At 52.7% G+C, this 25008-nt stretch overlaps 9 protein-coding genes across 9 annotated transcripts; 6 read left to right on the top strand and 3 right to left on the bottom strand.

Moving 5' to 3' along the window:
• Positions 1–420: 420 nt before the first annotated feature.
• On the top strand, positions 421–3143 carry K460DRAFT_76813 (uncharacterized protein). The gene is made up of 2 exons (XM_040938669.1): positions 421–1749; positions 2767–3143. The coding sequence occupies exons 1-2, from the start codon at positions 810–812 to the stop codon at positions 3015–3017; spliced, it is 1191 nt and encodes a 396-aa protein (XP_040791108.1). The 5' UTR covers positions 421–809; the 3' UTR covers positions 3018–3143.
• A 2820-nt stretch (positions 3144–5963) lies between these two features.
• On the bottom strand, positions 5964–6326 carry K460DRAFT_375393 (cytochrome b5; the record flags this gene model as incomplete). Its single annotated transcript, XM_040934762.1, has 2 exons — positions 5964–6041; positions 6150–6326. 2 exons carry the CDS (start codon positions 6324–6326, stop codon positions 5964–5966), a joined length of 255 nt encoding a protein of 84 aa, XP_040791107.1.
• Positions 6327–7224: 898 nt separating this feature from the next.
• Positions 7225–9683, top strand: K460DRAFT_76725 (uncharacterized protein). The gene is made up of 3 exons (XM_040938668.1): positions 7225–7292; positions 7343–9312; positions 9472–9683. The coding sequence occupies exons 2-3, from the start codon at positions 7475–7477 to the stop codon at positions 9542–9544; spliced, it is 1911 nt and encodes a 636-aa protein (XP_040791106.1). The 5' UTR covers positions 7225–7292; positions 7343–7474; the 3' UTR covers positions 9545–9683.
• Position 9684: 1 nt separating this feature from the next.
• On the top strand, positions 9685–10387 carry K460DRAFT_76644 (uncharacterized protein). Its single transcript, XM_040938666.1, has one exon. The coding sequence runs from the start codon at positions 9945–9947 to the stop codon at positions 10347–10349; it is 405 nt and encodes a 134-aa protein (XP_040791105.1). The 5' UTR covers positions 9685–9944; the 3' UTR covers positions 10350–10387.
• A 254-nt stretch (positions 10388–10641) lies between these two features.
• On the bottom strand, positions 10642–12668 carry K460DRAFT_281012 (uncharacterized protein; the record flags this gene model as incomplete). Its single annotated transcript, XM_040928456.1, has 2 exons — positions 10642–11951; positions 12002–12668. The coding sequence occupies 2 exons, from the start codon at positions 12666–12668 to the stop codon at positions 10642–10644; spliced, it is 1977 nt and encodes a 658-aa protein (XP_040791104.1).
• A 566-nt stretch (positions 12669–13234) lies between these two features.
• Positions 13235–15760, bottom strand: K460DRAFT_278312 (catalase-domain-containing protein; the record flags this gene model as incomplete). The annotated part of the gene is made up of 6 exons (XM_040928243.1): positions 13235–14172; positions 14231–14405; positions 14455–14619; positions 14673–15088; positions 15163–15399; positions 15451–15760. 6 exons carry the CDS (start codon positions 15758–15760, stop codon positions 13235–13237), a joined length of 2241 nt encoding a protein of 746 aa, XP_040791103.1.
• Positions 15761–18025: 2265 nt separating this feature from the next.
• Positions 18026–19587, top strand: K460DRAFT_76691 (uncharacterized protein). The gene is made up of 4 exons (XM_040938667.1): positions 18026–18207; positions 18426–18819; positions 18869–18994; positions 19046–19587. Coding segments are annotated over exons 1-4 (999 nt in total). The 5' UTR covers positions 18026–18205; the 3' UTR covers positions 19523–19587.
• A 320-nt stretch (positions 19588–19907) lies between these two features.
• Positions 19908–23491, top strand: K460DRAFT_364532 (protein transport protein Sec24). The gene is made up of 9 exons (XM_040933019.1): positions 19908–20688; positions 20750–20783; positions 20838–20865; positions 20914–21759; positions 21808–22418; positions 22470–22603; positions 22658–22788; positions 22843–23024; positions 23119–23491. Exons 1-9 carry the CDS (start codon positions 20015–20017, stop codon positions 23128–23130), a joined length of 2652 nt encoding a protein of 883 aa, XP_040791100.1. The 5' UTR covers positions 19908–20014; the 3' UTR covers positions 23131–23491.
• On the top strand, positions 23147–23426 carry K460DRAFT_364533 (uncharacterized protein). The gene has a single exon (XM_040933020.1). The coding sequence runs from the start codon at positions 23177–23179 to the stop codon at positions 23351–23353; it is 177 nt and encodes a 58-aa protein (XP_040791101.1). The 5' UTR covers positions 23147–23176; the 3' UTR covers positions 23354–23426.
• Positions 23492–25008: the final 1517 nt, after the last annotated feature.

The following is a 25008-nucleotide window of genomic DNA, read 5'->3' as shown; positions in this document are numbered from 1 at the left end:
CTCTTGGTGTCACAGTGGTGATGATGACCATGACATGACGGGGTTGTTTTCATGTGCGCGACTCGGGCTCTGCGTGGACTCGGTGTTACCTTGTGGAGTAGATGGATGGTGCATGTCATGTAGTCGGGCGTGTACTGCAGAGAAGAGACGTAGGTATTTGGCATTGGCATTTGGAAGATCAACACCATGTCCAACGAGCTATGTGGGCGGGTGTGCGCTTGGGTACATTCCGTTGTAGTTAGTAGGTCAGGCCCCTACAGCTACAGCTAGCCAGAGTCTTCGTGCCCCCCCTGGGAAAGAAAAAGGCAGCAGCAGTTGTTGTTATTGTTGTTACAGGCCAAGTACTGTGGTTGGTGTAGGCCAGGAGGGTATAATACTATTATTGTGATTGTGATTGTGACGGTTATCGTCTGATCAGGGGGGCTTTGGTGTGTTTAAGCAGCTCCCCCTGCTTCCAAAGGACCTTCCAAGGTTCCATCCCATACCAAGGCCTCGCTCTAGGACGCTTAGGGGACCAGCTTGGCGCCATTGTCGCCCGTCTCTGCTCGACTCGTCTCTGTCTTGTCTTAGGGGTCCAAATCCAGTCCAGTCCAGTCCAGTCCAGGTACGACAGAACGGAACGCCCAGCTACACCGCAGCACTCGCAGCATTGCACCACAGCTCCCTCTCCCGCCTCGCATCCCATCGCCGCATCCTCGCTGCCGCTGAAGCGCGTTCCTACATCGGCAACCATGCCTGCATCCGCATTGCATTAACCACTGGCTTGGCCTGAGACACTCGCACGCTACGGCTCGACTCTCCCATCCAACATGAATATCCATAGGCCGCCTACAGCTACGCCGCCGCCTGCAGAACCCTCCGCGCCCTCGCACCGCCGCCAGTCGTCGCGCTCCGCCTCCATCTCGTCGTCGTCGGTCCTCACAGTCAAGCCGCCAGCCTCGCTCCCGCTCTCGCTCAGGGACGCGACCCCGAACCCTGATTCACAACCCCCCCACCGCCCGGCCTCACCGCCCCCAACTGCCCGCCGGCGCTCCAGCGCAGCCAACGCCCCAGCAGAGAGCGGCCCTGGGGCCTTTGCGGAAGGCGCAGCCAACATCAACCGCTGGTCCCAGAGCACCACGAGCAGCACCACGTCGCCAAAGGACAGGGACAAGGACAAGGTCAAGGACCGGGAAAAAGGCCACGCCCACCACCCCAGCTTCTCGCGCAAACTGAGCATCAGCACCACCGCGCCCCTCTCTACCCTGACCACTACCACAAACACCACCAATGGAGCTGCTGCTCTCCCAAACTCGCCCTCACGCCGCAATTCCTCGCCGTCGCGCAACAACAGCAACAATAATAAACCCAACCACCACAACGCATATACTTCCAATCGCTCGCCGGCATCGAGTCCCCGCCGCACTCGTGCGCGCTCCCCCATATACGGGCCCCCTTCGTCTGTAATCGCACCCCCCAACACGCACTCACTCGGCCCAATCCTTCTCCCTGCAACCGTATACGACCCCAATACCCCGCCTAGCGCCTCGACAACCAATACCCCCTCGACGTCTGGTCTGATTACTCCGAGTCTGCTTACCGGAAACCAACGACGAGACTACTTCAACTCGAAGCCACTCTCCCCCCTGCCCCCAAACCAAAGGCCGCCATCGCGCAGCCAAATCGAAAAAGTACTGGGAAAGTCTCCTCTTGGGTCGCCGGCCATCATTGGCGCTCAAGAGTCAGACCGAAGGCACGACTCCACTTCGGGTGCAAGTCGGCCTACGACCGCACGACGACCCTCAATTGCTGGAACAAGGGACACATTGCAGAAGCCACCACAAAGCGCGGGGCACAGGCGACCTGCCTCGAGGGACCATTCCAGGAGTCAAAGTAAGGACCAATATCGAAGTGAAAGCAGGGATCATCTTCGTAGTGAAAGCAAGGACCACACCAGGAGCTCGAGTAGAGACCATCTTCGCAGCGAAAGCACCTCCAGCGCCAGGCTAGACGACAGCTATCAAGGCACTCCTCCCCGCACGCGGGAGCGGAGAGAAAAGGACAAGAAGACGATGCTTTCAAGGGCGCTACAAAAGGCAAACACTGCAGTCTTACTCGACAATGCGCAGAACTTCGAAGGCGCCATGGAGGCGTACGAGGATGCATGCAAGCTCCTACAGCAGGTCATGATCCGCAGCTCACAGGACGAAGATAGACGCAAGCTGGATGCGATTGTAAGTTGCCGCTGGTCACGCAGTCACGTAGCCACTCTTGGCTGCTTATCAGTTCCGACAAGTGCTAACATCAACAGCGAGTAACGTACACCAATCGCATAGAAGAACTCCGACGATTGGACCCCGGATATTCAAATCACAGTGGAAAGTCATTACCAGCTCGCCCTATGAGTGGCGAGTCTTTAGATGAGCATCGGTCTATGCTACTAATGGATGATGATGAGCCTGCCGTAATCCAGACGGCCACCATGACCCACATAGTCAATGACCGCTCCGTGGATAACCTACCCTCGAAAACGGAAGAGGAACCACGATCCTCATATCAATTACCACTTCGCAAGGCTGAAATTGGAACTGCACGAGAGTCGGTCATTTCGACGGCTATTCGCGATGTCCAAAAAGGCATGCAGACTTCACAATTCCACCTACAACCACCTCCCGGACGGCTTACGAATCCTGGACCCCCTCCCCAAAACGCTCTAGAAACTCCCATGGACCGAGTATACATGCCTCCACCACTATCTCCCAGGCGGTCCAAATCACCACTATTTAGTGCAAAACGAGAACCAGAACCAGAAGAACCGAAGAGCTTGTTGCAGCCACAACATGCAACACAACCCAACCATCAACGAGTCCACAGTAGTGAGTCCACCTCATGGCTCGATACTATCGACGAGTCTGGAGGGTCATCCTGTTCCTCTTCAGTACACTCTTTATCTCCAGGCGGATTACGGCGAAAACACATTCGAAGTACAAGTGGAGGGACAGAGGCCGAATTTGACGCTGCTCTTGACGCTGCTGTAGAAGCAGCTTATGATGACGGTTATGAACCTTACGAAGACGGCACCTCAACTGATCTGATCGCGGCCAAGTTGAGAAATGTGGAACTAGCAAAAGAGCGGGTACGGGAGGCGGAGCGGGAAGAGGCGATAGCAGCTGCCAAGTATCGCTACAAGGAAACTCAACTTCGAAATGAGGCGTTGCCACATGTCCGTGAAAGTGCGGAACTCACTTTCCGTGATGAAGTCGAAGAGGAGGAGCGGTTATTAGACGAGATGACGCGGGAGTACATGCTGGACGGTTTCGATTTTGACTTGCAAACAAAATCCTCCTTGCCACGGCAATCGGATTCGAGCGGCTTTTCTGGAAGCACGTACGGAAGCACACACAACAGTTCCGTGTCCTCGCACAGAACAACGGGTGGAACGTCGCTTTCGACGGTCGTGGAAGTACTACACCCGTCGAGCAAACAACCGCCCGTGCACTCTCCACCACCCGTTCCAGCCCCGTCTGGCGCATTACCCGCGTTGCCTCCTGTTCCGGAGATGCAAACGTCCCAGGCAAACGATGCTGCGGCAGAAACGCCACGACCATCCACCGCCACAAAAGATGCCGCCTCAGTCCGGAATCGAAGATTATCAGGACAAAACGCTAAAATGTTGAAGATCGAAACATCTCTGCCGCCTGTCCCTCCGGCGCCTCACACGGAGAAGCCTCCGGTACCAGCCAAAGACCCCCGGACTGATGTTCCACCCCCGCCAAAGTCTGCACCATTTAGTAGTACTCAGCCCCCTTTGGAGCCCTTATCCAAACTACCCGCTCTGCCACAAGTGTCTCAACAGACTGGCCTTGCAGCTCCATCCCCGCAGCCGACTTTATATAGTCCAGCCGACACCTTTACTACAGTTTCACCAGCGACACCAGCCCTCAATGCTGTCTCAAATGAGTCTGGTCTGGTGCCTGGTTCGCCGAGAACTGGAAAGAGTTCAGCAATGGGAATCAGGAAAAACAAGTCGTCTCTTAGTCTGAAGGCGCGAAATCTATCCATATCGAGTCCAGATGGCTCGGATGGCTCAGTGGGAACACCTCTCAGCACCACGTTCTCTATCACGGGACGGAAGCCAAGTAATGCCGGTTTACCGCTGCCAACGCCCAGTATCCCTACATTCAACGTGGATGGGCTACCGAGCGGCGGAATGCATTTGTTCGAGAGCGACATCCATTCACCCTTTTCGCCCGGCTCACCAAGTCCAGATGTGACAAACGCACCGATACCTTTAGAGCCATGTCCAGATTCATATCTTCTACGACCGTTCTGGCTGATGCGGTGTTTCTACCAGACCATTGCGCACCCTCGCGGTGGATATCTGTCCACAAAGCTCTTCATCCCGCGAGATGTGTGGCGAGTGAAAGGCGTCAAGTTGAAGAATATCGAGGACAAGATTGCGAACTGTGATCTCCTGACAGCAGCACTACAGAAGCTGGCATCTGTGGACACTTTCGATGCAGACGCTATCTTGGAAGAGATGCAGTCTCTAGAAGTAGTTCTCGATCAAGTTCAGACTCTACTAGCCAAGAAACTCGGGAACGAAGTCGGCGTTCACAGCGTACAAACCCTTTTCAAAGACGCAACTACCGTAGGGGACGGTGCAACCTCGACAGATGGCTCACACAAAGGTTCCCATGGGTCTCAGGACCACGGGGCAAAGAGTGCTGTTGCGCAAGGCAAATCATACCTCGCGTCGTGGCGGAAGCTGCGCTCCAAGAATTCTGGTGTGAATCTAGCCGGCATGGCTAACATTAAGAGTGCAGAAGTCCCCAAGGACTCGCTAGTTATGACGACTTTGCCTATGACAAACTTGCCAAGTATTAGGTTTGCGAAGAGAGATGTGAGCGGTGTGGTGTTTGAGGGGCCGAATTCGGGGTACATGAGCAGTTTGGCGAGGTTGTTTGATTCGGTTCAGATCTTGGGTACGTTCTGCTTTCTTCACAGCCCCCTCGCCATTCAACCTATTCTACATCACGCGAAAAGTTTGTGTGAATGTATGCTGACAGTATTCGTAGACCAAATCGCTCGCCAAGTCGAAGACCCAGGCCTCAAGCACTCATCCCCCACACACGTCGGTCTCGAACTCTCCGCTCGCCACGCCGCGGAATTTTTCGGCTTCTACATCTGCCGCTTTGTGCTTACGGATGTTACCATGATGCTGGATAAGTTCATCAAGAGGGGAAGTGAATGGGTACTGGTATAAAACGAACACACCGGAGCGTGTATGTTGTATCCGAGTTTATGAAGAGAAGCGTAAAGTGTAGTGTGTCATGGGTGTAATGAGCGACGTTTGTACCGCTACCCACGCTCGTTACCACGTTTTATTCCACCCGTGTCTACTTTTGTTCCATGGAGGAAGGAGGGGAATTGGCATTGGGGTTTTCGCATTTCGCTCACGGCATTAACGAGGGTGTTGGTTCGTCATGAGGTCACGCATGGGGTGTTTGTTCTCTTCTTCTTCTTCTTCTTGTCGTCTTTTCTGCTCGTCTATTGCGTTGCATACTGCTTCTTACCGTCCAAGATATCCCACCATCTTAGCTACTTGTTATTCCTATCGAAGCATTCAAGCCATGTCATTCTCACTCGAGTCACGGCTTTTCTTCTAGAGGGTTCTTTTCACTGCCTCTTTTGTGAAGTTGGCGACATGTCTGGGAAATTACATTGCATATAGGCGGGTGTGGGCGGTGTTTCAGAGGATGTTTGTAGTGTTCATAGACAAACAAACGTGGGCTCTATGTATAATGTTACTAATCACGAGGAATGAGATCACGTAGGCTTTTGGGTGTTGGAGCAAAACATGTAGACTAGATGCTGGGGGTTGTCCAGAGGTTGTTGGCCAGACGAATCAATGCATCGACAAGCCGAAGAAGATGTCGCGTAGCACCACGCGTTGTATCAAGATTATATTCAAATGGAGTATCTTATAATTTCGCCTCCTCCTTTACGGTGCCAACTTTTAGCTTCGGCGCGTACTTCTTCAGTACGCCATCGTTGTGGTACTATTCGTGCATTTACTGTCAGCCTAATATCCACTTCCCTTAAAATCAACAAAGAAGCGGGAAAGACGGTCCGCTCTGCTCTGTCTTCTAGGATACCAACGAACTCACCTTCCAGAACTGCTTGCTAGCATCCTTTCCTCCCACTCTCTTCAAGATCTTTGCACCGCCAGGGTGCTCCTCTACGAATGTGTCCATCTTGTATACGTCGCTGTCGATTATAATGTATAGCCCCTTTTCGACTGTGTTGTGCTCGGCGACTTGCTTCGTTGTGAGAGATTCGGACATTGTGATTGCGATGCGACGGGGGTTGAGCGACGGAGCGGAGGTGTATCGAGCGTGTACACTATACTCTGGTGAAGTTTTGAGAGGCCGTCTAGGCTAGTCGGGTATTTTTGTCGAGAGGTTCGAGTGTATATACGGTCGGAAAGGTGGAATCTGGGGTGGTATGGGGTACTTCTAAACCAATGTTTGCTCGAGTCGCGGCTTGGTCGTGAGATGGCGTCTCCGCTGCCGAGGTTGTTCATGTCGCGCTTTACCGCTTTCGTGTTGCGCTTACCACTGTCAACGCGGGGATAATGATTGGGTGGCCAATGGAAGCACCCGTGTGCTCTTAACCTATAAATCGTCCACAGTTCCCCCCCAGGCTCCGTCTTTCTTCAACTTCTTTTACATCCCTTTTCGCATGGAAGCTCTCCTTCCAAAAGGCTTACCAATCAAGCTACCTCCTATAGTCATGGAGTACACCGAACTACGGAGATATTGCCTCTATGTCGGTTCAGATACTATCGTGTCATGCATGGCCGCGCGGACCAGGGAAGCTACGCGAACGCGTAATTATACCGAGGTGCACCGTGGATTGTGGGCTGTGGCTCTGGATAACCCCTTACTACAATACAGCCTAACCAAAATGTCGCACAGATATAGAATTTGTAAGAAGTACTCTTTACTCCCAGAGGTTCTAGAAGAGCTGGGTTTCCATTGAGCCCAGCATTAGATGGTTCCGAATGGCTTGAAAAGTCTTGAAAAGTGTTCAAGCGCCATAGTAGAGTGAGTTCACGGTAGAGATCCACCGAGGAACCAAGATGTGTGAATATTAAGAGATATCACGCCAAACATTTGGTTATATTATTAACATCCCCACTTCCTTATTTAGATGCCTTCCTTTCATATCTTGAAGCATGATCTCCTTCTCCTTCCTCCCGCTTCTCCGGCCGAAAACATAGCTGCAACAATTTTGGAATTTTTAAAAAGGTATGTACAAGGTTAAGGAAGATGTTGGTAGTGAAGCTAACATGTATACGGTGGCGTTATGCCCTCGATACACTCTCAGCATACATCAGAGGTACACGCAGTCAGATCTATTAGGGGACCTGCATCCGACCCAAGACGCCTTCATCGTCCTCCCTTTCGTGGTAAAAGAGTCGCATACGTCTATGAGACGGTGGCCAGAAAAACAGAAGTCTCTTCTGTGGGCCCAGAATTCGAGGCCACGGCGTCAAACCAAGATTAGTATACCCTACGATGTCCTGGATAAAGTGGTATATCACGTCTTTGTTGGTCACCGAGGAGACTTGTTGAAGCTATGCCGAGTCTGCATAGTCGCATACTTTGCTTGCATCCCCTGGATTTACAGGATCATTACGATCGATTTCTCAGATCACCTAGGGCGCGTCCTGCTCCAACGGCTATCCAAGGTTTATTCCAATTTACCAGTATTCGTGCGAACTATAGCACTGAAGAGCTGTGACCAGGCCACTACAGCTGAATGGAGGTTGCTGGACAAAACCTTGGCACAGGTTACAAGACTACAGGAATTATCCTGGGATGACTATGCAGCACTCCCAGAGTTCGTGCTCGACAGTATACACTTCCACCACCCAAAATCTAGAATCAGGACAAGGGTGACTCAGATGTTTGCTGGGCAAATCGCAAGTACAAGTCGATTGCCTCCCACACGGTACTTCTTTACTAGTCCGGTCCTCGAACATCTAACATCATTTGATTTCTCTGCCCAGAGCAATGCCCTTTTGTACGACGACTTCAAAGGCGACCTAGTCGATCTCCTCAAAAGTGCCCCGAACTTGGGCGTTTTGCGCATATACCGTGGGCCGGTTGAAAATGACGGAAGGAAGTTCTTCCCTGAGCTGTTATCACGGTTCAGAACCCCTCGTCTTCCGCAGTTGGAGGTGCTCTACCTCACAATCAGATCAGTCATCTTCACGAGAATGGAGCTTAATGCATGGGGTGTGCAAGATGGATGGTCTAAGCTGCAGTACCTGATGCTTTCTCGCGCTACGGATCTCATACCTTTTATCTCTCGGGTGCCACGGCTCACCTATCTGAATATCCTTGCAGACAAAGGGGAAGGAATGGAAGAACTCACGGAGCACCTCGAACCGTGCACAGGCGCACCTCTCGGCAGGGTCAGAACGCTGGTGTATAATCATTTCATGGATGCTGACGATCAGTCAAATGCAAGAATCATGCACGCGCTGCCTTGGTCCATCCTGGATAAAACTGCGCGAACACTGACCAAGTATACTTCATGGCACCAACCCTACGAGGTCTTCTGGCCAGGCTTTGCTATGCCGAATCTCTTCGACCTTGGTCTTTTTCCTGGAAAATCTCCTGCGTTGACGGATCTGACGCTGGATATTTGCGTTTTATATAATCTCTGGCCACGCGAAGTCCTTAGGCAGCTGGCAGCTTTCCAGAATGTCAGGAGATTAAGGCTGTACGTACATCAGCCCATGCAGCCTGGCCTAGACAACTTTCTGGTAGACATGTTGCATCAAAACGGATGGCACCCTGCCGAAGATTTAGACTTCAGAGGTGCCTTCCAGATTATCATTGCGGCACAAGCAAAGCCCAGCCATAAACAAAAGCTTCTTGTAGAATTCAAGCTTGTCCGCGACTACAAGAATATGGAATCCCACATTCACGATCCGGATTGGAGGTTATATATGACCAAAACAGGACACATTGTCATATCCAGACGAAATACGCGCCAGGAGCCCGAACCCAACATTTCACCTCGCAAAAAATACGCCAATCTGTCATCGAGAGAACTCAAAAACAGGCAGCAGACCCTGCGGTCGTTAATAGATATAGGCCATCGGGTTCAAAACAGCCGTGAGATGAAGAAGCTTGATGATGATTGGGTGGATATTATCATTGAGATCACGCGTCGCAATAAGATTGCAATTCTAGAGAAGAAGTATGGAGATGCGACGTTCACGCTGTATGATAAATGGACAGCCAAGAATAAGATGTAAGGTAGAGCTGAGTCTGCTAGATCGTTCTTTTACGTTTCGTTTTAAGTTACTATCCTTAATTTTTTCCATTCTAGTTAAGCCCAGTACCCTCAAGAGACCAAATCTACTCCAGAGCCATTGCGAGATGCTAATATTGGCCCTAACAAGGTTTCCAGATACCCTTACGTGGGATCTCTACCAGCCACGCATTCGGTATTGGCATGTTTGTTTCGGAGCGTATCTGTTTAGACAGAAGCGAGACACGATCAAAACATGGAACACAAAGTCTCACCCACTTCGGAGACAAGAACAATGCCATGAAATGTTTTGCAACTTATCTGCATGAATCAAAGAATATGGCTTGAGACAAATGGCAATCGAAGTCCAACAAACCACCTGCATCAAGCACTAATTACGATATATATCTCCTACCACCACGGAAGGGACCCCAAGGAACACAGATGATCAGCAACACAACCCGCAAAATTACTCGCCGTAAACCCATATCATCGCCATAACAACGGACTACAATTCCAACTGGCTCCAGACAAAAACCACCGCTCCGGCAGCCACCCAAGTTTCCAGTCGTAATATAAGCCCCACGTTCAGTCAACATCAAGCACCAAGCCACCCTGAAAGACAAGCAAAGATGTGCTACATCCTCCTCTCCACCTGCCGCACATGCACCTGGACGCTACGAATCCGCTACACGCGCTGCAGCCACGCTCTGTTGCACAACTTCGATCCAGCAAAGTGTCCGAACCGCATGAAGAGACGGCGACAAAGCGAAAACAAGCTATGCGGGAAGTGTGCTGCGCGACGGGAGAGTCTGAGTTGTCTGCCGCAGGACGTGGAAGGGGGAGGGAACTACGATGCAAGACAGCCTGGAAGGAAGAGGACGAGCGGGGTTCGTTGTGCCGAGGAGGATGGCGGGCATGAGGAGGTAGAGAGTGATGGGGGAGGGGTGGGTGTGCAAAGTGAGGTAGAGTGTAGTTTGAGTGTGGAGAGGAAGAGGAGGCGGAAGCAGAGGCGGACTGGTGCGAAGGCACAGTGAGAAGGCACAGTGAGAAGAAAAGGGAAAAGGAAGAAGATGAAGGAAAATGCAACTACAAGGGGGTAAAAATGAATTCATTACGCCTACAGTCCATCCAAAAGCCAGAGTGCAAGGAGAAATTCGGAACCGGTCGTATACAAAATGTCGTCCAGCGTTCCTCCTGCCCTTCTGCATTTCCCATAACACATACTCGGTCGTTCCCGCATTCTCGTACATGACATGAGCATATATCCAATTAGCTACCAAGCATCAAACTTTGGTAAGCCTATTGAAATCTAGGGCGAAAGTAGTTCTACTGCCCATTCTCCTGATTCTGTTGTGGTGGCGCCTGTCCAAACAGACCACCAAACCAACTCGCTCTGTTGGCTGCCTTCCTCGCCTTCACAGCCTCTTCTTCGTTCTGCACTAACCGTAATGGCCGCATACCCTTACCCGTCATGACACCAGTGCTGGTGTCGCCCCTCTCCAAACGTCGCGGCGGGCTCGGTGTATCCACATGGCTGGCCGTTGATGAAGATGTCTCGGTCTTCGCATCATACTCCCTCTCTTCGTGGATAGGAACTTGGCCTGAAGGCACTCTTGATGTCGGGTTGCTATTTCCGGCTCCGCTGACGGGGAGGCCGAAGAAGGAGTTGCGTGGAGAGACGATGCCAGGCGAGACTGCACCAGGGGTCGTTGACACAGAAGACGGGCGGTACATGTTATTGACGACATTCGCGGCGCCAGGCTGGGGTATTTCAGAGGTGGAGCGGCGATGTGAGTAGCCACCACTCGGTTTGCGGTTAGATGTTGAGCGTGTGAGAGGAATGCTTGGTGCGGTCGCGGGATCTTCATTCACACTCTGCTGGTTAGTCGCAGGTGCGATAGGTGGCGGGCCCATCATGCTCGACGGTCGCGGCTTGCGGTTCCCGCCCATGGCGACAGACTTTGCGCGCTGAAGAAAGCCTTGCGGCTGTTCATTCTCCTGAGGTGGAGGTGGCGGGAGCTCTTTGTTCTTGTCCGGCGCGCCCTGCGCGTTGTCTGCTTCAAGGTCATTACCCAGTACCGATTCAAATCCTTGGTAAGTAAGGAGACGGCCGATGATCTTGTTGATGTAGAGAGTTAGGGCCTTGTTCTGGTCTTTCATATTGCTGATTTCGGCTTCGAGCTTGCGAACCACTTCTACATCAGCCTCTTCTGCCGATTGAAGCTCGTCGGCCAAGCTGGTCGATGGGCCGTTACGCGATGGGGCGCGGTCTTCAGTGTGCGACGACTCGCGCAGGAAGTCGCCGCGACTTAGATCGCCGTTGAGCGTCTTCTCACCCAACAGCAGTTGGAAGCTCTCATTGTCTTCCATGAGCCTAGCATTCGTCATGCGTGTCTCAAGAAGCTGCTTCTCCAGTTCTCGCAGACGCCCTCCGCCGGCGTTCTCTACTTCAAGAACCTTGACTTGATATTCGGCAAGTTCTAGGCGCAAGTCCTCGATGATCTTATCCTTCTGATGGATGAGCTTCGAATTGTTACGCGAGTTGCTGCGTTGGATCGACGAGGGCGGTGCAAAGGAAGCAACGTTGTCGAGATTCTGCGAGGAGTTGGTGCGAGAGGGATTGTGGCGGAAGCTCGCTATAGAACAGTCAGTATCGACATGGTCATCGGCAATGAAAATGACTTACAGGATCGTGACAAATGCTCCTCGTCACCTTCGGCTGTCTGGCCGTGTTTTGAGGCCATTGTCTCCTTCAACCGCTGGATCGTGTCCTGCAACTCATCTTCCCTGGTATGGGTCTCCTCTTTCTCCTTCATAGCTTGTGCACGCTCGGCTTCGTAGATGGCCTCCAACTCGCGGTGTTGGCGTGTCAGCTCGCGCTTCTCGTTGTCTAACGACTCGACCTTCTCCTCTTCTTCGTGTGCGCGCTCTTCGAGCTTGGCCTGCTCCTGGAGCGCTTCGTCTAGCCGAGCATTGAGAACCTCGACCTGCTTCTGGCGCTCCTCTGCTTCTGTTTCCGCCTTCTGCAGCCGATCCTTGAGGCCCTGTAGGAAGACGGCCTGCTCATCTCTGGCCTCGTCATCGGTGGCATCGGCCTGCGATTCCCCGTTGCTTAGAGTTGACGGTGCCGTGGGCCGCTTAGCAGCTGCGCGCGCAGAGACAGGGGCGCCATTGACGCTGGACCGGACAGATCGTGTTCTCGCAACGCCGCCTGGGCCATTCGTAGTCGATGTCGAAGGTCGGACAGGAGTTCGATTCGCCGCTCCAGGGGAGGAGGACGCGGTCCTGGACGTGACTTCGCGCCGAGGCGTGCCCGTAGACGGTGCTTTGTTTGCTGCTGCTGCTGTCGACATTGTATCTAGTCTTTGTTTGTTTGTTCGTTTGTTGGTGAAACAGGTCCGCCGCCTTTGTGGTCGCAACAGCGCTCAGAGATGCGTGGAGTGGCACCAATCGGCCAAATATAGAGCAAGATCGACGAGCTATGCTGCGCCCAGCGTGCGCGGGATCGTCGTGGCTGTGCTAACGGTGCGGGTGCACTTGTAAAGAAGGGTGGGCCGTGATTATGAGCTTTGCAATGTGCGTCTGCGTGTGTTCCAGAGACAAAAAGTAAATAGGGAGTTCACTGGGAGCAGCATTGATGGGGTTCCGCACTTAGAGTAGGGTTAATCTCTCCTAATCGCGTTTCCCTGCATGAGCTGCCAAGCCATTGTGCGGTGATTTGCCGTAGACCGGGAAACCACGTAGATGACATGCATATACACGTGAAAGTCTGACGAGGGTATCAATCAACACCGCCTGTGAGGTTGCTTATTATTAACTAGGAACTGAAGTTTGGATTTCTGATTAATCGACCGTCGCAACAACTACGCTTCTTCGCTCAAGGTCGATATCCCACAATCCCACAAGCCTGCGCTCTAATCTACTGATCCAAAGGATATCGGTCCAAGAACTTGTATGTGTACAATCCCTTGGACAGCTGCTTCACAATCGATGACGCATCACTCGAGTTGCCAAACTCAAACACACCAGGCGTACCGGCTTCAATACCTGCAGCCTCGAAAGCTTTGCTGCCCTCGCCAACCACGGCAACAGGCTTGCCCCATTGGTATCCATCTTGTAGGATCTGTAGCGGACGGCCAGCAGGGTACAGGGTTGAATGTGCACTTCCAGTCCTATTGCCAGGCGATGTTGCGTTTGAATGTGCCAGACTTCCAGCTGGTGCGAAAAGCGCATTTGCACTACCATCCACAACTACAGCGTCGAATTGACCCGCGAAGGTAGCCTGGTATATCTGATCGATTCCACGACCGAGACGCTCAGCGACAACAACCAATCCAACATTCAGATCCCCAAGCGCCGACTTAAGAGCCGCAGCTCTGTCGCCAGACACCGAGCTCGAAGTCAAATAGCCAACTTTAAGGCCGTCGATTTTCAGCAAAGGCTCTCCCGAAGCGCTAACTCCAGTGGTGGTGTTGCTGTGGTAGTACTTTGCATCCGCATCAGGGGCTTTCAAGTTGATTGCTTCGGCCACGCGCACGGCAACATCGTGACTCACTCGATTGAGCTGAATGAGCACATTATTCTTGACCACATCGCTTGTGAGCTGCGCTACCTCGAAGCGAATGGCGTTGATGAGAAACTGTTGTTCCACAGGAAGCAGGGAGTTGAAGAAGAGGCGAGGTTGCGACCAGACGTCGGCAAACGTCGAAGAGACTGCGCGCGTGAAGCGTCCGCCTACTGAGCGGTTGGGCGCCGTGAAGAAGCCACGCCCATGGGTCTGGTTGGCTTGTCGTGGAGAGCCTCCGTTGAGGGTGTTTGGAGAGTAAGCGGCGACGTTGAGTGGAATGTACATTTGCCCTGCCCAAGGTTAGTAACCGTATTCCGCAGACTGTAGCACAAGTTCAACATGACTTACCAGCACCGTCGCGTGTATTCGTATGGACAGGCACACGAGGCTGGTTGATTGGAAGTTGCTCAAAGTTCGGGCCGTTGTGGCGGTTGAGCTGGGTATCCAAGTAGGAAAAGAGACGTCCTTGCAACAACGGGTCCTCAGTGAGGTCGATACCGCGGACTACGTGGCCAACTTGATACTTGAAGCATGTCAGCGGTAGGAACATGCGATAACATTGCGGTACATACCATGATCTGTTCTGTTTCGGCGAAATAATTGCGAGGATTGCGATTCAGGGTGAGCTTGCCAAGAGGCGTAAATGGAACAATATCCTCAGGAACGATCTTGGTAGGATCAAGTAGGTCGAAGCCAAACCGTAGCTGGTCTTCCTCCTCCATGATTTGTGCTTCGAACTGTTGAATCACGTTAGTGAATGGCGGGAAAGGTGGACAGCATTCGAACTTACGACCCACTCCGGAAAGTAACCCTTCTCGATGCTTTCGAACAAGTCCTGACGATGAGCGTCCGCGTTCTTTCCTGCAGTAATCTGCGCTTCCTCCCATAGCAAAGATGCTTTGCCCTGCTGAGTTCTGAACCGAAATTTGACGAGCTTGGTCTTCCCCTCATCCGTGACGAAACGGAATGTGTGGACGCCCCAGCCATCAGTGTGTCTGTATGAGCGGATAGTGCCATGCCCGCTCATGGCCCAGAAAAGAGTATGCAAAGATGAAGGCTGCTGACTGAAGAAATCCCAAGCGCTGTCGTGTCCGGTAGCAGCTTGTGGGATCTCGTTGTCTGGCCTTGGCTTAACGGCGTGTATGAGATCTGGGAACTTGATGGCATCTTGGATAAAGAAGACAGGAACGTTGTTTCCTACCACGTCTAAAGATAGTTAGTACCAAAGCATGATCTATGAGGTGTGTTGGGGCGTGTTAACGTCCTCAAGCCGTACTTACCAAAGTTTCCTTCGTCGGTGTAGAATCTGACCGCAAACCCATGGACGTCTCGTACAGTATCTGCAGATCCACGACTTCCAGCAACAGTGGAAAAACGGATGAAGACTGGTGTTTCCTTGCCCGGTGCCTTCAGAAAGGAGGCACCAGTGATGTTTGCCCAATCACCGTAAGATGTGAATACACCATGCGCTCCCGCTCCTCGGGCATGCACTGCTCGTTCTGGGACGCGTTCGTGATCTTAAAAGTCATGTTAGGAGCAGTTTGTAGCCAGTCTCAGCACAATCATACCAAAGTGGGTGATCTTCTCCCGGAAGGTAAAATCCTCGAGTAGCGTAGGTCCTCTTTCGCCGGCACTTAGGCTTTCCTGGTCTTCGATCTGTCCTCCGAAGTTGTTGGTCAAGTATACATCGGTATCTTTGATCTCATATTTGGCCAGGAACTCGTCGGTAGACGCCGGGGGGGCACCAGTAGACTCATCTCGTCGGACTGCAGGGTGGCTGGCCGGCAGGTCACGGGCATCGTTGTCCATGTAGGGACATCCTGCCTGAGCAACATGACAGAGAGTAGCAAATGCTATGAAAAGATCGGATTTCACCATGTTGCTGGTCGTTGTGGTGAAGTAACACACGGCTGATGAACAGGATGGCGCTACTTTATACTCGGTAGAAGCCTGTATAGTATAACGATCATGTGTCATCGATAGCTAGCACTTGACATGTTGCTGGCTTGGAAATTGGCGCGGGAAACACCTTCTTTGCCCAATAGAAACGAGTGCATTTGATCGGTCCGTACAACGTCCTAGGTCCACGTACCTATGCGAGTGTCTTTTCGCCCCGGCTCCACTTGTTGATGGACTGGGGTGGTAGACTGAGAACGGCCGGTTTGAGGTGATGAGCAGCGCCAAGGCGTCGTAGGTTGATCAAAGAGCGTGGGGTGCCGTACGGCGTCTAGGCAAATGCACCCAAAGTTTCCGCAATAGGCCAAAACGCCGTCCCTGGGAAGCATGAACTCCAAACGACGCAGAGGCTTTGTTGGAGAATGCGAATGAGGCGTGGACGCGGGTTTATCCGGCTTGATCAAGCTGGCACTGCTTTGGAGGACTTGATGCCACACCGGTAGACGACATTTTCCTAAAGGAATTGCAGTTGCTTCGGCTCGACATGGATGGCTGGTGTAGCTGAGTGTATCTCACGGTACTGGATCCACTTGCGGAAGGAGTGAACGGAGCAGACTCCGGCTTACCCGTCTACTCGAGCAAAGGCCTCTTTTGTCACAGCCATAGTGGCCGTCGACGAGAAGGGTTGTCGAGCCAATGCGCTGCCATTCGGCAGTGGAGCTAATGTTGAATGGACCACAAAGGCGTGATGAACGGCGGGACTTGATGTCGTCCCTCCGAGCACAACGGCACTGGGCACGGCAGTGGCTCCTCAGTAGCTCCTCAGTGGCTCCTCTGACGCGGCTCTACGCCTTGGCATTGAGGTCGAAATCTCCGAAAATATGGCATTGCAAGAGGCAGAGTGGTTGATTATGGGATGAGCCGTGGCATAGATACTCAGCGTTGGTAATCCATAAGCTTACAATGGTCCATTTCGCCAAGGCGGAGCCAACAGTGTACCTAGCAAAGGCCCTACTATTCTGTTAACCTGGTTAGCCTTGCCACCCTTGCAGTTGGAACGATCGCATGCAGCTGCTTGGGATGCACATGGAAGGAAACAACGCGATACATAGCAGGCAAGGTTGTCGATCCGCCGCCAAGTCCCCACTGCAGGAGTCGTCACATGTCCCACCAAACTCGGACGACAGTAAACGACGCGTATAGTTTGTGGATTGTATAAAGGCACGAGGCATTGATTTGAGTGTGCACAACTAGCAGAGATGAGCGGGGACATGTGGACGACGTGGTGATTCAAGATTGAGGAGGAGTGCGAAGTGGAGAAAGAGACCGACGCGGCCCGGGGAGGCTGAGATCGGCACGACGGGCTCGCTAATGCAGGTGACGTTAGCTGTAGGTTGATTAACTGTCACGCATCATGCCTGCAATATCGTCTAACAATAGAGAATAGTCTTTCTAAACGCCTTCGCCTTGTTCCCTTTCGCAAACCCAAAGGACCTGTCGCGTCCAGTAACGAGCCACGGGCTTTCTCATGCCGTCTTTGTCTCCAGCTCGGAGCATTTGCTCCGACGAATCTCGTGCCGTTATTGTACGAGGGCGAGTACTCAGATGCTGGGCAACAGGGCTCCATCTGGAGGAGCATTCGCACACGTGGACATAATTTAAAGAGCCGTTTGCTTTTGATCTATGGGGCCCAACGCGCGCGCGCGTGTGTGTGTGTGTGTGTGTGTGCTGCTACTGTCAAGGTTCGTACAGGTAATTGTGACTGTACCACACAGCAAGGCATTGGTGCCAATGCTTTCGAGTGACAGTCAGTTCCGTCACGCATCTTCTGCCAGCCTCGTGTAACCCATGACTGCAGCCAAGTCTCTGCGACACCTGCGCGTACTGCAAACGGGTGCAATGGGGAAGGAGACAAAATCACGGCCATGTTGGCAAGGTTCTGTTCGGTCTAATACAAGAATAACCTCGGGAAGAGAATATGGCAGACGGCCTCGAGGACGAGTCGTCGCGGACGAGCCGGCAATGTTTGGGATGGATGCCAGAGCCACACCAGCGTCGCGCCCCATGTGTGTCGACGGGTGTGGCTGACTACTAGACCTCTCGTGCGCACCTTCCGGAGAGTATTCGCAATGACATCACCGGGCTTGCGCGACTTCCATCAGAACCCTACGCTGCACCCCCGCTACCCCCCCAACCTCAAACAGCACTCTCCCCGGCCCAAGCACCCTGATCCCAGAGCGTTACGGGTTCCAGAACAATCTGCCTTGGACTCCCAGAAAAGGTGTGTGCTTGATCTATCGCAGCGCACAGTCTTCGCGACTGTCTGCGCGAGCGCGCAACGTCCAGCACGAGATAGACAGTGCTGACCATGACTGTGAGCAGCACACCACGTAGTCATAGGAGAACCTGTAGCAGATCACCTTCACCATGTAAGCTACTCTTCAAATTCCTCATCTTTCGAGAGTCCTGCTTGCATTGCCTCTGCGTTTCCAGCCTTCCTTGGGGTTACATCACACTCTGCCGACAGTGCAGTGGCCATGTTCAAACATCTTACCCCTTCTGCATCACACACTCGAATGGGTAACCCAGAGCATGTATCGCACAATCCTACTCGGGCTCCTTGGCTGACCAAGCCTTTCCGCACCAGGAATCGATCACTATCTGTCCGCTCGAAGAAGGGCGGTGCGGGCGAGAAGACGGCACCGAAGCACCGCTTCACAATGGCATCTCTACGCGGCACGCAGCAGCCAGACCTCTCCAAGAAGCTCTTCAAGATTATCAAATCGGAGAATCATGCCATTGGTGCCTACGAAGCCGCAGCCCGTGAACGGGTCGGCATCGCCCAGCAGCTTTCTGAGTGGGGTGAAGCGACCGAGGACGAGACAGTCTCAGAGATCTCGGACAAACTAGGTGTCCTGCTCGCAGAGATCGGAGAGCAAGAGGATCTCTATGCACAGGCACTAGAGGAGTACAGGGGCATCCTGAAGCATATCCGTAATACGGAGAGTTCGGTACAGCCTAGCCGAGACCACAAGTCCAAGGTACGCTCCCTCGCAGTAGTCAGCGTAGTTGATACTAATAACGTTATAGGTGTCAGATGAGATTGCCAAACTGAAGTACAAGGAGCCTCAGAGCACTAAGATCGTCCAGCTTGAGCAGGAGCTCGTCCGAGCCGAAGCCCAGAGCTTGGTCGCCGAGGCCCAATTGAGCAACGTCGTATGGCTCACTAGAAATCCTCTTTCCAGAGCGCTCGCTGACCTTTCGTAGACGCGTCAGAAGTTCAAGGAGGCATATGACCACCACTTTGCGGCCACGATTGAGCGCGCCGAGAAGCAAATCATCTTAGCCAAACACGCACGCCGACTCCTGAATCTTGTCGACGACACTCCCATCGTCCCTGGCGACGTACACCCTGCTTTCGCCGAGGTGGAAGCAGCTCGTCAAGTCCTCACTGACGCCGAGGAAGATCTTCGCCGCTACGAGCTGCACGTTGAGCCAATCCATTCGTATTCTGGAAACCTTGGCGTAGGCGCAATGCCTGGAAGCGTAACCAATTCGGTTCCTGGGACTACCGCCTACGAGGGTACGACTAGAAGCGAGAGCCCAAGTGTCGAGAGGCAATACAATACCTTGGGCCCACAGAGAGACGGCGACGATTTCCAGAGTGCTTCTTCGCTAACGGACGCGGAGAGAGTCGAGAGGCAGGAGCAGATCCCGGGACAGCATGCTACGAATGTCGTTTAAGGGCCGACCATCTGTCATTGTTGGAGGAAAGCGGTGCGCACAGAGTGTATCCGGTTCATGCTTTACATGACTACCTGTACTAAATGGCTTCATAATGACTCTACTGATGTTAATGAATGTGTAATATTTCCTACCGAGGCCCTACTTTGCTTCCCTTGACAGTAGTCTGCTCAAATGAGTTGCTACGTGTGCAATATGTAGCGTCTAATAATGCATCAACGAATAGCTTCAGTGAGAAAGCTGGTGCCTGGAAAACAGGACAGTGTCATCAAGAGTGGAAGAGCAAGGTGTTCAGAGTATCGAGGCCCAAGAACGCGTCTGTGCACGTTTAGCGGAGGTGTACATTAGCGCGGAATGTGCCGCTTTCCAAGAAGACACATCGAGCTCCAACCTCACCTCTAAATTCCCAAGCAGTCTCGCCAACACCAAATACCCTCGACTGCCACCTCTCCCGACTCCCCACCAGCTACCCGAAACCCCGACGCTCTCGCCATGGCGGACCACCGCAAGAAGAGGGACCGATATGCGGGCGCAGCGTACGAATTCGGTGCCAATGCTGGCGGTCAAGCTGGCGCAGCTGTCCCCCCACCAGCAGCTCCAGGCTATGGAGCGCCAGCATATGGAGCACCCGCACCTTCATATGGGGCACCAGCACCAGGCTATGGAGCTCCTTCTCCTGGATACGGTGCCCCAGCGCCAGGATACGGACAGCCACCCGCTCAAGATCCAAATGCCCTCAACCAGCAGTTTGGGCAGATGAATCTGGGGCCACAGCCCGGACAGGCTGCTCCGCAAGCACAGCAACCCACCGCTGCTACACAACAGAACCAATTGTTCCCCTCAGACCTCATCGCCCAGCCGTTCCACGTCTCGGAGCTCTACAACCCGCCGCCACCTATCAATCTTCCTTCGAACGCCGCTGCTACGCCCTCCGAGTTCGCGAACGAGTCGAGCAAATACCTGCGATGCACATTGAACACAATCCCCACCAACCATTCACTACTCAAGAAAAGCAAGCTGCCGTTTGCGCTGATCATCAGCCCGTATGCCAGCTTGCACGATTCGGAGGATCCGGTGCCGGTTGTGCATGACCAGATCATTAGCCGTTGTAGGCGCTGTCGGGCTTACATCAATCCTTTCGTCACGTTCCTGGATCATGGCCACAGGTGAGGAAAATTCGTGTCGGACATGCATGTGAGACCTATACTGACTTCGTCTTCACATTAGGTGGAGGTGTAATATGTGCAACCTTACAAATGACGTACGTATTGTTCATATGCGAATTGTATTTGAGACGTATCCTGACTTGGCATAGATACCGCAATCGTTTGATTGGAGTCAAGGTACCTTCCCGTTGCAAACTAATCAAGGTGAAACTAACATGTTTACAGCGGAACAGAAGAGCGTGGACCGCTGGCAGAGAGCAGAGCTAAACTATGCTGTTACCGAGTTTGTTGCGCCACAAGAGTACATGGTCCGACCTCCACAGCCTCTGTGCTACTACATCCTCCTAGACTGCACTCTAGCAGCGGTCAACAGCGGGCTTCTCGCAGTCGTTTCACGAGTCATCAAGGAGTCTCTCGGCCGGATACCCAACGCAGATGGGAGGACACGGATCGGTTTTATGGCAGTTGATTCGGGCTTGCATTTCTTCGGCATACCACAAGACAACAGCGAGAACAACAATCCCACACAGATGGTGGTAACTGACCTGGAAGAACCGTATCTGCCCACGCCTTCCTCGCTCCTCGTTAGCCTGAGCCAGTGCCGCAACAACATTGAGAACTTCCTCGACCTACTCCCCTCCATGTTTGCAAATACACATGTCCAGGGATTTGCGCTTGGGTCCGCTCTCCGATCAGCCCATAAACTTATCTCGCCGCTTGGAGGCAAGCTTACCGTAATAGCCGCATCGTTACCTAATGTAGGCCACGCGGCTTTAAAACCACGCGAAGACAAATCCCTTCTCGGCACCAGCAAGGAGGGTAATCTGCTGCAGCCTGAAAGCAACTGGTGGAAAGCATTTGCCGTGGAGTGCTCTAAAAACCAGGTCTCGGTTGATATGTTCCTATTTTCCTCACAATATCAGGATGTAGCAACACTGAGTTGTCTACCACGTTTTACGGCCGGGCAGACGAATTTTTACCCCGGATGGAACGCTGCGAGACAAGAGGACGTGGTCAAGATCGCAACGGAGCTGGGAGATTATTTAAGCGTTGAGCTTGGATTGGAAGCCGGCAAGTAGTGTTCGGACTGCATATGAGACATGTACTGACTTCCATTAGTGCTTCGAGTGCGCGCTACAACCGGACTAAGAATGTCTGCGTTCTACGGAAACTTTTTCAACCGCTCCTCTGACCTTTGCGCTTTCCCCGCTTATCCCAGGGACCAGGCGGTTGTCATCGAGGTCGCTATCGATGAGACCATAAGCAAACCGTTTGCGTGTCTCCAAGCTGCCGTTTTGCACACCACTTCAAGTGGGCAGCGTCGAATCAGGGTTCTTACACTTGCTGTACCTACTACCGAGAGCCTGGCTTCGGTGTATGCATCGGCGGACGCGCAGGCCATCACTGCCTACTTTACCCACAAAGCTGTGGAGCGCACCTTGTCGAGCGGTCTTGATGCTGCTCGAGATGCCCTACAGGCGAAAATCATCGAGATACTATCGACATACAGGAAGGAATTGGCAGGCGGTAGTATGGGAGGTGGTGGCCTCCAGCTTCCTCAGAACCTCCGAGCCCTTCCTCTCCTGTTCTTGGGTCTCATTAAGCACGTTGGTCTCAGGAAGAGCGCCCAAATTCCTTCGGATCTTCGATCAGCGGCCCTTGACCTCCTTTCTACGCTCCCGCTGCGATTGCTAGTTCAGTACATTTACCCCAGCTTTTACAGCCTGCACGTATGTAGTCCTTATTTATCTGACATGATTCGTGGACTGACAATAGGGTAGGATATGCCTGATGATGCGGGTGTGCCAGAACCCACTACGGGTCAGGTCACGATGCCTCCAGCGCTAAACCTCTCATCTGCCGCCATTGTGCCTTATGGTTTGTATCTTTTGGACGATGGCGTCAACCAGTTCCTGTAAGTAGACGAGGGCGCACAAGCAGGTGTGAAGATGTGAACTAATGCCATCAGGTGGATTGGCCGCGATACTGTCCCTGCACTCCTCGCGGACGTGTTCGGCGTTGAAGACCGTACGCAGCTCAAGCAAGGCAAGACTTCTCTACCCGTCCTAGACAACGAGTACTCGGAGCGAGTGCGAGCTGGTGAGTTTGTCCAATCCCATGTCAAATGTTGCCCAAGCTGATCAACGTGCACAGTGGTTGAAAAATCGAGAGACCACAAGTCCAAGGGCGTAGGAAGCATTCAATACCCGAGTCTGTACCTAGTGAAGGAAGACGGAGACCCCAGTCTCAAGCTCTGGGCACAGACATTACTAGTCGAAGACCGAGCGGACCAGGGCGAGAGCATTGTTCAATGGATAAGCAAGCTGAGAGAGAAGGTATGTCCGAGTGTGCATGATGTGCCGTTGATACTGTCCACGTGGCCGGACTGATGATGTTGGTATGGACCTGAGTTGCTGACTTGTTGGCTAGGTTGTGCAGTAAGCCTTGCAATCATTGGTGGGTGCTGTGTTTCACACATAAGCATTGGATGAATATAGCATCTAAAGGCGCAGAAAGCGAGTTGCGCAGTAGTGCCTGGTTTAGAGGGTGGTTGATGAATGCTATAAGCGTGGGTGGGATTACGGTATTAGCCAAGCTATATCGGCCTTTGCGAAAGACCATGATAGAACATGACGTTGCAATCCTACCACCTTGCAATGTATAACTACAAGATGACATGAAGCATGAATGCCCTAATGTAGCAGCTTTCCGTGTGTTGTATTATCGGACCCGGTGTTGTGACGCCGACGATAATGCTAGTATTACAGGCTCGGAGATGTGCAGCTCTGTGCTCGTGCGGCTGAAAATAGACTTGCTGGTCACAAAAGTGGTGATGAAGTCGTTTACGCTTTGGACTGTGCACACGTTACTTGGGTAATTGTTTGTTGAATGCAGGGATTCAACATTGTTTTTGGGCTCCACTATTGAAACGAGATGCTTTTTCACGTGATTTCCATGGCCGTTCACGTTGTTCGTCCGTGAATACTCGGGTTAGCGATTGCCCCACCTATGGTTTGCCTCACATTTAGGAATTTGATTTATAATAATCATGTTATCTGAGACTCACGATTGATTGCAAAACTGGGTCGTCGGCAATGCTTTTTTGTGTTTCTAACAACTAGTAGTAGATCAGGCACATATCATAGGTTTGCACAAGTAACCTTGGAATGGCGCCCAGGCTTGCCCCTCAACACCATGCAGCCATGGCCACCACGGACCTGTCTCGCCAACGTGCGCAAGCCCACAAGCAAGGCTGCAGCCGATGCCTAGATACCATGGGTCGCACATGGACCCAATGTTTCGTGGCTTCAACAGGGACGTCTACCCTCGTGGGGACGGTGTAGGCCCGAGACGTGTCCAATCTTGCGGTTGATGAGACATGTCCCTTGGGAATGAGGGCAGTGCGGAACCGAAGATGCAAGGAAGGCAACGAGGCGCGGTAGTAGGCCCATCAGATGACGGCGGATTAGCGATGGGATGCATATTTTGGTCCCGCGTGCCCGTGTTCCACTTTACTCAAACTCTGGACGCCAGGAACTGGTTGAGCCAGGTTTTGTTCCTGGCCCCCTCTTCTTTTCTTTCTCCCCCTCTCAAAGACACACACCGACTATCAGTTGAGTGGATAGAATGCACACATTGGACGGCGAGAAGCCGTGCAGCATGGATGCTAGTCGTTCGCTTCGGCAAGGTACAAAGGTACAAGAAGAGCTGGCGGCGGTGGACCATGTTCGAGTCCTCCCCTTGCATGCATCAGCGCTTGCCCACGCTCTACGCTCTCTAGCTGCTTATGCCCGCTTACGCCGGCTGCTGCTTGTTGGGACAGGGCGCGTATCAGGCTACGAGTCCTGTAGAGACGGAACGGATCTGCAAGCAGACGGTCTCTTGTTCCCAGGGTGGATCCGGAACTGGGACTCTAATACCACTCTAACCCCGGCCCAGCCGTCAGCCAGCCCATCTTTCAGGGCGCTCGACACGACAAAGGCCGCTAAACATGCCGCAAGTGCCCTTGACCAACCCCTCCTCGCATTCGTGACTTTGGCTTGACCTGACTTGACTTGACTTGACTTGACTTCCTGTCCTGTTCTGTTCTCTGGTCTGGCCATTCCTTGCACCGTCTAGCTGCATCTCCAGAGCCGCATCATCACTCTCTCACTCTATATCTCTCACAAAGACAGACACACACACACACACACACACACTCTCTCTCTCTCTCTCTCTCTCTCTTAACCAGTAGCAGAGGCAGAGAAGAGAAGAGAAGAGAAAGGAGGGGCGCTGCTTAACCTCCCCCCCGCCACCTGAGGCACACACACGCCCGCGCCG

Source organism: Cucurbitaria berberidis, assembly GCF_010015615.1.
Source record: "Cucurbitaria berberidis CBS 394.84 unplaced genomic scaffold K460scaffold_2, whole genome shotgun sequence".
NCBI lineage: Eukaryota > Fungi > Ascomycota > Dothideomycetes > Pleosporales > Cucurbitariaceae > Cucurbitaria > Cucurbitaria berberidis.
Note: the sequence above shows the minus strand (reverse complement) of the source record. Positions and strands in the feature narration are given on the sequence as shown.